We start from the raw sequence: 13,051 nt of genomic DNA, 5'->3' as shown, positions 1-13,051 counted from the left end.
GGCCATCCATGGATACCACAAGAAGACAAGAGGCCCAAGTGGATATAAAATTGCTTATGTGGCTGAAATCTACCTAAAAACGAAATGCAAGAGGCAGCCATATATGTTCATTGATCAGCACAATTTGTACTTAGGTGTGACAGGTGGGTCAGTTAAATGTTATATATCATTTGGATATGTGTGCATTCCCAAAGTGCTCAAGCAGGCTAACATACGATTAAAATGTCTTTATAAAATGAAATTATATTTCTGGTTTTTAATTATGCAGGTTGGATGTGTTTTAATTTATAAAAGCACAAAAATGACAGCTAAATAAGGGCAGTAAATACTAGAAAACAGAAGATATACTGGGCTTCCTCGATTGAGGCATTCATGTGGGAACAACTGACTATTCCTGGACATCACAACGACAAAAGTACTGAAATAAACATATGAACCTTGAAGATGATCCAAAGCATGGCAATGTGACCATTCCTTGACATCACAACAATAACAATAATGAAGTAAATATATCAACATTGAAAGTGAGTCAAAACATACATGTAAGACTAATTTAGACTACTAGATTTTTACTGAGTGAAAATTACTGTTCAAAAACACATAAAGTAATCATCAAATTTAAAGCAGAAGGAGAGGGTGCCAGATAATTTGGTTTCCATGACAACATAATCACCCCTGAGCTGTACAGCAGACAAGTTTTTGTGGTACATATGTCAGTCTCTTCATTGATGTGTTGGACTCAATGGCAAACCTAATGTTCCCAGATTACTGCTGCTGAAGTATCAGAATCCAATAGTAGAGGAAACATTACAGCAATTATATCTATGTGCAAGTTTTAAAAATACTGTCTATACAAGTATTTCCACAGAAATATTTTATTTTTTCCTTTAAAGAGTATCTGTTTTTGTACAATAATTTAAGTATGACTATGATTTCAAGTTTATTATACAGAATGGGCCCCATGGAATGCAAAGTCACTGTACAACGTTTTTGACAACAAGCAAACACTCTCATCACACAATAGCAATCACTGAATATGCCAAGTTGGAAGGCCTATGCATCTGATGAGCCTGGCATTCTCAGGGTTGGAAACAATCCCGTGAAGAAAGGAGTTCCTGATCTTGACATAGGGGTAATGGCCCTGCATTGGTTTCGCTGTGGAAGTTTGGGGCTAGGCTGATTCCAGGTTTCCATCAGTGTCTCCAGTCTCAGGGTAACATTATCCAGTTTGGTCTCAAGGTCATCAATGTTGTATTGTAGCTCCTCTTCATCAGTGATGAACTCTAGAAAACAATTTTAAAAATACTTACAAACTAGCTTTAACCAGTTTCCAAACCATTTGACACCAAACTTCATGATACCATTGTGCTATGATGACATCATGGTGCTGGTGACAAAAATTAACAGTGGATCTATGATTTATTTGATGGCAGCAAGATGTTAACAATTGCTTGTGCATGTAAAGAGGATGACATGTTGAAGATGTTTTGTGTTTGAAGTCTAAAACTAAATTACCCTGCATGATTCCATAATGTACTATAAATCCATGTCTAAGTTACCCTGCAGGATTCCATATTATACACTAAATCCAGTTCTAAGTTGCACTGCACCTTTTCTTTAAAATTCTAATTTTATCCAAAATACAAAAAACTGTAGAGTGCCACCTTAATACAAATATGAACATTTATGCAAATTTTTTCTTCTTTTCATATCATTATGTATGATGATGCTCTGAACAAAATGGTACATTAATATTGATGTTATACATGAAAATAAGCTAGTTATGCTTATTTAGCTCTTGCTTACATAATATGCCATGAGGTTTGTGTGAGTAGTGACCTTAATTATGGGGAAATTAGAAGTCTTAGAATATAGGAATGAAGTCAACTTAAATTTAAAACTGTTACATTAAGTAAAAGAAATATATAGTGAAAATGTTTCTTTTCATTTATTTGCAATGAAATTAAAAAAATGAATAATGACCAAGCAATTCACTTTCTTCCATATTAAACGATAAGCAAATATTTTTACCTTTGACCTTCATGAACTGCATCTGTTCCATCCCTTTTCAAACTGTAAAATTTATTGGTGATATCTCAAGAATAATTACTACAAGTTTCATGTTCCTGTCTTTCAGCAGTATGAAATCATGCACTATAAATCCAGATCTAAGTTGCCCTGCATGACTCCATACCATACTATAAATCCAGATCAAAGTTATCCTGCATGACACCATACTGCACTATAAATCCAGATCTAAGTTACCCTGCATGATACCATACTGCACTATAAATCCAGATCTAAGTTACCCTGCATGATACCGTACTGCACTATAAATCCAGATCTATGTTACCCTGCATGACACCATACTGCACTATAAATCCAGATCTAAGTTACCCTGCATGATTCCATACTGCACTATAAATCCAGATCTAAGTTACCCTGCATGATTCCATACTGCAATATAAATCTAGATCTAAGTTACCTTGCATGACTCCATACTGGACTATAAATCCAGATCTAAGTTACCCTGCATGATACCGTACTGCAATATAAATCTAGATCTAAGTTACCCTGCATGATTCCATACTGCACCTTAAATCCAGATCTAAGTTACCCTGCATGACTCCATACTGCACTATAAATCCAGATCTAAGTTACCCTGCATGATTCCATACTGCACTATAAATCCAGATCTAAGTTACCCTGCATGATACCATACTGCAATATAAATCTAGATCTAAGTTACCCTGCATGATTCCATACTGCACCTTAAATCCAGATCTAAGTTACCCTGCATGACTCCATACTGCACTATAAATCCAGATCTAACTTACCCTGCATGACACCATACTGCACTATAAATCTAGATCTAAGTTACCCTGCATGATTCCATACTGCAATATAAATCCAGATCTAAGTTACCCTGCATGATTCCATACTGCACCTTAAATCCAGATCTAAGTTACCCTGCATGATTCCATACTGCACTATAAATCTAGACCTAAGTTACCCTGCATGATTCCATACTGCAATATAAATCCAGATCTAAGTTACCCTTCATGACTCCATACTGCACTATAAATCCAGATCTAAGTTACCCTGCATGATTCCATACTGCACTATAAATCTAGATCTAAGTTACCCTGCATGATACCATACTGCAATATAAATCTAGATCTAAGTTACCCTGCATGACTCCATACTGCACTATAAATCTAGATCTAAGTTACCCTGCATGATTCCATACTGCACTATAAATCTAGATCTAAGTTACCCTGCATGATACCATACTGCAATATAAATCTAGATCTAAGTTACCCTGCATGATTCCATACTGCACTTTAAATCCAGATCTAAGTTACCCTGCATGACTCCATACTGCACTATAAATCTAGAACTAAGTTACCCTGCATGACTCCATACTGCACTATAAATGCAGCTCTAAGTTACCCTGCATGACTCCATACTGCACTATAAATCTAGATCTAAGTTACCCTGCATGACTCCATACTGCACTATAAATGCAGCTCTAAGTTACCCTGCATGACTCCATACTGCACTACAAATCCAGATCTAAGTTACCCTGCATGATACCATACTGCAATATAAATCTAGATCTAAGTTACCTTGCATGACTCCTTACTGCACTATAAATCTAGATCTAAGTTACCCTGCATGACTCCTTACTGCACTATAAATGCAGCTCTAGGTTACCCTGCATGACTCCATACTGCACTACAAATCCAGATCTAAGTTACCCTGCATGACTCCTTACTGCACTATAAATCTAGATCTAAGTTACCCTGCATGATTCCATACTGCACTATAAATGCAGCTCTAAGTTACCCTGCATGACTCCATACTGCACTATAAATCCAGATCTAAGTTACCCTGCATGATACCATACTGCAATATAAATCTAGATCTAAGTTACCCTGCATGATACCATACTGCAATATAAATCTAGATCTAAGTTACCCTGCATGACTCCATACTGCACTATAAATCCAGATCTAAGTTACCCTGCATGATTCCATACTGCACTATAAATCCAGATCTAAGTTACCCTGCATGATACCATACTGCACTATAAATCTAGATCTAAGTTACCCTGCATGATTCCATACTGCACCTTAAATCCAGATCTAAGTTACCCTGCATGACTCCATACTGCACTATAAATCCAGATCTAAATTACCCTGCATGACACCATACTGCACTATAAATCTAGATCTAAGTTACCCTGCATGATTCCATACTGCACCTTAAATCCAGATCTAAGTTACCCTGCATGACTCCATACTGCACTATAAATCTAGAACTAAGTTACCCTGCATGATTCCATACTGCACTATAAATGCAGCTCTAAGTTACCCTGCATGACTCCATACTGCACTATAAATCTAGATCTAAGTTACCCTGCATGATTCAATACTGCACTATAAATGCAGATCTAAGTTACCCTGCATGATTCCATACTGCACTATAAATGCAGCTCTAAGTTACCCTGCATGACTCCATACTGCACTACAAATCCAGATCTAAGTTACCCTGCATGACTCCATACTGCACTATAAATCTAGATCTAAGTTACCCTGCATGATTCCATACTGCACCTTAAATCCAGATCTAAGTTACCCTGCATGACTCCATACTGCACTATAAATCCAGATCTAAGTTACCCTGCATGACTCCATACTGCACTATAAATCCAGATCTAAGTTACCTTGCATGATTCCATACTGCACTATAAATCTAGATATATGTTACCCTGCATGATTCCATACCATACTATAACTCCATATCTAAGTCACCCTCTGTGTTTCCACACTGTACTGTAAATCTATATCTAAAAAGGGTTTTTAAATTCGCTATAATCCTAGTGGGTTCCTTAATTAATTAGGTCATTCCAAAAGGTTCCATAAAATCAGTCCAGTTTTGACATATTTGTTTGTTTATTACATCCTTGTTCCGTCATCATTCACATATGGTGTAGAACTGAAATGTTACCAAAATCAATCATAGAAATCATAATCACTATTTATTTCACTAAAAGTGACAGATGCTTGACCAAAACCAATTAACCTGAACACCACTATCTTTCATTACATTTTCCTCATGGTTCAGCTAAGGGTAATTTTCACAAGAACTTGAATTTCAACATGAATATGCCATTGATAGGCAATGGTGTCAATAAACTATTTTATATGCCAATGATTGGCAATGGAGTCTTATTTTCAATTTATATGCCAGTGATGGGCAATGGAGTCTTATTTACTATTTAATATGCCATTGATTGGCAGTAGAATCTTATTTACTATTTAATATACCATTCATTGGCAATGGAGCCTTATTTACTATTTAATATGCCGCTATCTTATTTACTATTTAATATACCATTCATTGGCAATGGAGTCTTATTTACTATTTAATATGCCACTGATGGGCCATGGAGTCTTATTTACTATTTTATATGCCACTGATGGGCAGTGGAGTCTTATTTACTATTTTATATGCCACTGATGGGCAATGGATGGAGTCTTATTTACTATTTAATAAGCCAATGATAGGCAGTAGAATCTTATTTACTATTTCATATACCATTCATTGGCAATGGAGTCTTATTTACTATTTAATATGCCACTGAGGGCAATGTCATCTTATTTACTATTTATTACACCACTGATGGGCAATGGAGTCTTATTTACTATTTCATATGCCACTGATGGGTAATGGAGTCTTTTACTGTTTAACATGCCTTTGATAGGCACTGGAACCTTATATACTGTTTAATATGCTACTATTAGGCAATGGATTCTTATTTACTATTTATTATGCCACTGATGGGCAATGGAGTCTTATTTACTATTTATGATGTCATTGATAAGCAATGGAGTCCTATACTGTGTAAAATGCCATTGATAGGCAACAAGTCTTATATACTACTTAATAGATCAATGATATGCAATGTGGTCTTATTTACTATTTATTATGCCATTTATAGGCAGTGGAGTTTAATTTACTATTTATTATCCCACTGATAAGCAATGGAGTCTTATTTACTATTTATTATGCCACTAATAGACAATGGAGTCTTACATACTATTAATTATGCCATTTATAGGCGATTGAGTCATATATTTATTATGCCTTTGATAGGCAATGGAGTCTTATATACTATTTAGTCTGCCATTGATAGTCGATTGTATCATATACACTATTTATTATGCCACGATTGGCAATGGAGTCTTATATACTATTTATTATGCCATTGATAGGCAGTTGAGTCTTATATACTATTTATTATGCCACTGATAGGCAGTGGAGTCTTATATACTAATTATTATGGGGCCCCAAGTGGCTGAGTGGTCTAAAGCGCTCTCCGTTATGGATCACTGCCATCTCACCTCTGTCTGCATGGGTTCAAGTCTAGGATTCGGCCAATATGGGTATGTGAGAAAGCTTGCCAGTAGCTTCTCATGGGTCAGTGGTTCTTCCCGGGGTTTTCCCAGGTTCTTCCTCCACCATTAATACTGGCCGCCATGCATAGCCTATCATGTGCTGAAAAATGGTATTAAACCCCACAACAACAACAATACTATTTATTATGCCATTGACAGGCAATGGAGTCTTATATACTTCATTTGTAGATACTCTTTTTATTAGGTCTTTCATCTATAATAATAATATAAACATAATAATAATAATAATAATAATGCTTTATTTATAGAGAGTAACTCATTAGTCAATGACTATTCTCCCTTGAGGCCCTCTTAAGGAGTGTATAACAATGCACATTATTATAAAGATAGCAATAATTACTGTTTATTTTAACATGTTTAGTATTAAAATACTAAATTCCATTATCTATTAGAAGCACATACATGCTCATGATATCTCATCTTAAATACTCTAATATTTTTAGCAGATTTTACATGAAGTGGAAGCTTGTTCCACAGAACTCTACCAGAGTATTGGAAGCTCTTTTTAAATTGCTCAGTTCTTGGTTTTGGTGCTAGAAGGTTTCCATGTGATATTGATCTCAGCTGGTATTGTGTTGAAAAAGGCCTGAATACGTTCTGAAGATACTCTTGTGCCATTCCATGTAGACATTATATAAAAGAACCGCCTTATGAAAATCTAACCTGTCATATTGTGAACCATTTGAGTTCTGTAAATAATGCTTTTGAGGGATGATCAATAGATGCATCTAAAATTATGTGTGCTGCTCATTTCTGAAGTTTATAAAGCCTGTCAAGCTCAGATTTAGCAGTTTCCCCATACATTTGAACAATAATCCATTGTTGGAAGAATATATGACTTGTAGTATAGATTTTGAGTTTCCATAGGTAAATATTTCTTGATTCTGCTGAGTAGGGCAATTTTGGATGACAGTTTTACAAAGGTTATCAATATGGTCATTCCATAATAAATTATTATCTATGGTCACACCTACAAGCTTTCCATGTTTGACATTTTCTGATTGATGATTATTTATTGCAAGAGATAGTTCTGGGTTCCCTGACCTGTGTAACTTTTGTAATGTCCCCAAAATCGTATGTTTTGTTTTACCTTCATGGCTTTGAGCGGCCATGAAAACTGCTTCCCCACAAAAAAGTAAATTCATATTGTACCATATTTATTCACTTATCAGTCAAATCCTACTGCAAACTGGAGAGACCCAGAACTGCTACCGCATAATGAGCTGGCAGATCTGGGTCTATCCAGTTTGTTAGGAGTAATCAGTAGAACAAAGAACATAGATCCTGATATGCTGGGACATTATGTAATGGCAGATCAGATTCTATAGTGTTTGCAGTTGGATTTGATTTATTAGCAACATTATATTGTAAAGCTCTTCCAGAACTGGAGATACAGGAGATGGATCTGAAAGCATTTAATTTATGAGAGTTTAGGGTAATCCAGATTAATCTAAATTTGATTTAGGCAAGTCAGCTTACAAATTGTTGGGTAAAGATAATTCAATGAAGAAATTACTTCTTCTCACCACCCACTCACATTTTGGAATAGATGCAACATTTACGATTTTATAGAAAATCCTATTCTAAAAAAATAGTTAACATGCCTTGGCTGAGAAGACCTGTAATGTACCAGCCCAAAAAATATGCTATCACTGGAATTTACGATTATAAAGCATACGGCCAAAAATTATTTGTTTTTATCTCATTACCCAGAAGATTTTGTTCTACATTGGTAGGCAGGTGCGATTCTTGTTTGCCTGCTACATGATATTAAATAATTTCATATTCATACAGACATTTCATCAGAAAGTTCAAGCACTTTTCCAAGGGATCTTCAAGAAAAAAGAAATAATTTTCAAACACTATAATTAACTTCCTTTTAGACTTAGTATGAAGTCTGATTATGGCATATTGAGTCCACAAAATTTCAGATAAAAGTATTTTCAATCTTTGGTAGAAATGTTTTTTGTTGAACTAGGCCTAGGTGAAAAGACTACTTGAGTGTGTTTAACATTGTTGTCCATGGAGCTGAAGATGTAGTTACCTGATCTGTATTAATTTTGGGGTTAGCTGTCTTATTTGCCAAAAGTTTGTAAGACTGTCATGAGTTTTGCACGTTTAAGCAAAACAATATTCTAAATTCAATTTCAGTATAAATATTCCATTCTTTCTTCACTTTTCACTCTTACAAATGGGACTTTAGAGGACTTTAATTAATTTATCCATCAATTTTTTTTTCTCACTCTTGCCATAGGACTTAGAGGACTTTCACTCATTATCTATTTGTTTTCTTTTGACAAACACAACACATAGCTCCTGTTTATTACTCAGCCTCAAAATCAAAAATAGCAAACAACCAATCTATCCAGAAGTGTTACTGAATAGGCAAGCAACTAACAGGGAAGTACAATTCAAGGAAAATTGAGTTTATGACTTTTTTGTAATAAAACATATTTTTTGTTCTTCATAATTACATCAATAAATCATGTTGTAGAATGGAACGCATCTACTTTGAAATGCAAGCATGTATTACGAAACATATATTCAGATGGATACCTCGGGTACCGTTTCGCATTTTGACAACACTTTTAAATTCAAGCATGGATTATGAAACATATTCAAGCAGTAAAAAGCTTTTTGGAGCTTACCTAAAATTTATGGATTTTTTCAAGGTAACACCCCAAAATTCTGACACTACTAAAAGATTTAGCAATCATAAACATTCATACTGATCCAAGGTCTGTGTTACAATGACTGATTCATGCTCATTTATAAAAAAGAAGACCAAATGTACTAAAATCATACATACCAGTAATATTTGCATGCCCTACATTCCAGCACTTTAATAAATTCCGCATTATATTTAGAAGATTTTCCCTTTTCTTCAAATGGAGGGGTTGTACCCCCAAAAACGTTTGGTCCAGGGATAGACCCCCTGAATTATATGAAAAAGTTGTGCAATTTTTAACAGACAATTCGAGGACAGCAGCAAAGAATTTTTAAGCATAGCGTTTCTTCTTACCTTTCAAATATTTCCTCCTCACATTTCTAAAGATCTTGTCAAAGTCAATCCCTGTCCAGGCTTTAAAGCGATCCCACATAAAGGAAACTATCTCGTACTCATTAGACTGTTTTGAAATGTCCTTTCTGGCAATGACGAAGGATTCATTCATTATCGTGATGAACATGTTGGTTAGGACAAAAACAATAAAAAGGATAAAAGAAAAGACAAATATCGGTCCAAAGACAAGGTTAATATGTTGGAGGGTCAGAAAGTCAAAGCCACCAATAATAAATGTTAAAAGTGATTCAAATGTACTGATCATGCTGCTGAAGTCTTCCATTTTGGATCCAAACATCATATAAGCCCATGAAGCATATGCAATCATGAAGAAGGTGAAGACGACTGAGAATCCAGACAGTTCCTTTGCTGATAATTGGAGGGTGGTTGCCAACAGTGACATACGACGGTTGAAACGGAATAAATGGATCAGCTTCAGAATTGAAAGAAATATTGTGAAGGCCAGAAAGATTCCAAACAACTCATCCCATGTCGCAATCCTCTGGAAACTGTGGAACTTTGCTGTGAAAAGAAAACAATTGTATTGCAGGCAGTGTATGATACACCCTTCTTAAAACCATTCCCTTTCTAATGACATTAACTTTCCATTAGGGACTTAACTAACATATGTGGACTGGGTAAAAATTTCATCAAAATATCTGCAGGGTTAAAATGTAAAAGCCTGGATAAAGAAACAAGGCACTAACTTATTTATCCCTGGTTTTGACCTTGACCTTGAGACAGGATATGTTGGACTATATATATATATATATATATATATATATATATATATATATATATATATATATATAACTGGCAAAATTGCTATACTGAAATATCTTCAGTGGGTGAAAAGCTATATAGTTACATACATAGAGGTCACTTGACCTTGAGACAGGAGGCAAGACCCAATGTCTAGTCATGATTTATAACCAGTCTAAGTTTCATTACATTAAGGATGTTAAAAAGTTACATCTAAAAACGATAGAGGTTACTGATTACTGTTTTCATTGCCTAGACCTTGACCTTCCTGTAGTCTTGACCTTGACTCTTTCTAGCCATGATATACTGTATAACTGACTAAAGTTTCATTAAATATATAAAGTTGATCAAAAGTTATACTCAGACAAGAACACAAGAATATTCTTTTTCCTGTGACTACAATCGCCCACCAATTCATAACAAAAATCAGTACTGACCCTGATCTGCCCTTGATATAAAATATTATTACAACAACTAGAGACCCTATTCTGGCTTGGAAATCGTACAAACTCTGAGGTTATTTCAGTCAAGATTTTGTGTCATCAAATCAAAAAAGGTCTCGACTTTTGTGACATCAGTTTAGACTGAGGTCAGTGATCTTTGATTTCCTGGGCTGAGACTAAACTGTTCACAGTTGGATGCCCATTATCCACATTTAATAACTTATTGCATACATATGTGTATGATTTATTATAATTTCCAAGTATGTATATATTAAGATGGATGCTATGGTACCTCAGTTAATGGAGCATCAGACTCATAAATCCAAAGGTCTTGGGGTTCAATACCCACCCAGATCAGACTGGGACAGCTACCTCTGTGTGTCCTTGGAAAAAAGCACTTAGCTCCCACTTCCTCTGCATGATAATAGTCAATAATATGTTAAAAGTGTCATTAAAACAAATAATTTTTTTCTTTCAATACCCCATGTTTAGATGAGGTGCTCTGTACATGAAAAGGCCATGGTATCCAATGATGCTTATTTTGTTCAAATAAAATTTTCCATACTGGGTAGCACAATGAATTGCCCATGACATCTAGTCATAAAATTTAATTTTAAAATGATTCATATAGTCTCCAAATATCCATTTGGTTCCTATGGCAACAAAAAGCATCATGCTGCATAAACTGTTGAGACAGTGGAGAAAATTTTACCTCTGAGTTTAGTGACTTTCTGAACTGTATATCTTGTCAGTGCATGCCTCATGAGGTACATCACGACGGAAACCAGAGACCCACATAGCGATGACAGCTCCATACAGTTCCAGAAACTCGTGAAGTACATTCTTCCCTCTTGTCTAAATGATTTGATTTCCCGTCCCAGAAAATATAGCACACAAGCAAGGGCAGACAACTCACACAGAATTACAAAGACACCATATCCTCCAAGATAGGAAAACAATCGGAATGTGTTGACTCGAACCTCAGGTATAAATGATCCTGTTGTTGGCATTTCCAGTACAATGAAAACAGTAGTAAACAAGTTAATATTTGGGTTGTAGACAGTGAACTCAACAAAGATGACTCTGGTATATCTATCAATCCAGGAACTTTTCTCTAATGTGGCTAGCATGTCCTGAACATTACTTTTCTTGCCAAGTAAATCAGCGACATATCCACCACCGTGATATACCCCTCTCTGTCCTGCATAAGGGATCCCCTCAACATCTATCATGGACCAATATTTCCAAGGATAATTTGGGATCTTGCTGATATCCTGTAAGGGGCTTAAAGGCTTCCAGTTTTCATCATATGTTGTTTCATCATCAAGACCAAAACCCCAGTCCACGCTACAAGTCTCAATGAAGAGATTCATCACAGGTGGACATCGACACTCCTCTGAAGAAAATAAATATTTTGAGTTTAATTTTATTGGACCTGTGCTTGTAAAACATACAGACCCACCCCTCTGCAGCCAAACAAGTCAAAGTCCTGATTTTTAAATCTATTTTTTATTTATTTAAAAAACCCCTGCTCTAGTGGCAGAAAAACCTAATCAGATATTCCAAATACACATATGAATATACTTATAATTTTCTCTAAGTGGCTGGAGTGTCTGCCATGAATCCAGGAATATGTGGGTTCAGAACCCCAGCTGAGTAATAAAAAAAACTTATAAAAATGGTACTAGCAGCTGCCTCACTTTTTACTCAGCATTAAGAGGTTAGTGTTAGGAATGGTTGACCTGGTGTGAGGATTATGTAACAGGGTGGGACATGATGCTACATGTCTGTGGCATGATGCCCCAGTGCTAGACATCACTATAAACTGCCACACAACAGACATCATAACAATATGACTAAAATTGTTAAAGCTATGTTAAAAATCCAAGAACACTGTATGTCAAGTTGTTTTGCATAACTGTGCAGACAAGATTTTCAACAGCACAAAATCTAGATCAAGAAAATTCACAAATTTACTTAAAACTAGAGACCCAACTGGGTCATATATCACTTACAAGTTTTTATAAGCCATTAAAATATTGAGGCAGTCAAGAGACAAAACTTTATCATCATTCATCTGGGACCTATTTGAGGAATTTGGTTGCCATCTAACAAAAGATATATATGCTGTAGTGTTAAAAAAAATAACATTTGGATGCATGTATATTCTAATATGGTCCGGGGCCATACCTCTGTAACATATTGTCACAAATTTCCAATTTTATACATGCAAAGCTGTGTGTTAGATTACGCAGTAATGCTATCTAGAGAAAACATAGCTGACTGCTCCAGTGGCCTAG

At 35.4% G+C, this 13,051-nt stretch overlaps 1 protein-coding gene across 1 annotated transcript in view; it reads right to left on the bottom strand.

The window, feature by feature from the left end:
* Positions 1 to 227: 227 nt before the first annotated feature.
* Positions 228 to 13,051, bottom strand: part of LOC149803403 (polycystin-1-like protein 2) — a 104,925-nt gene continuing 92,101 nt past the window's right edge. Inside the window, exons 24-26 of the mRNA XM_089953925.1 lie at positions 11,464 to 12,147; positions 9,508 to 10,068; positions 228 to 1,283 (exon numbers count right to left, since the gene is read on the bottom strand). Coding sequence (XP_089810051.1) covers positions 1,054 to 1,283; positions 9,508 to 10,068; positions 11,464 to 12,147 — 1,475 coding nt within the window. The 3' untranslated portion in view covers positions 228 to 1,053. The remainder of the gene's footprint in view (positions 1,284 to 9,507; positions 10,069 to 11,463; positions 12,148 to 13,051) is intronic.

The sequence above is a fragment of the Sinohyriopsis cumingii genome, chromosome 3 (assembly GCF_028554795.1).
Source record: "Sinohyriopsis cumingii isolate HCF-2022 chromosome 3, ASM2855479v2, whole genome shotgun sequence".
NCBI lineage: Eukaryota > Metazoa > Mollusca > Bivalvia > Unionida > Unionidae > Sinohyriopsis > Sinohyriopsis cumingii.
This window is presented reverse-complemented; position numbering and strand designations above follow the sequence as displayed.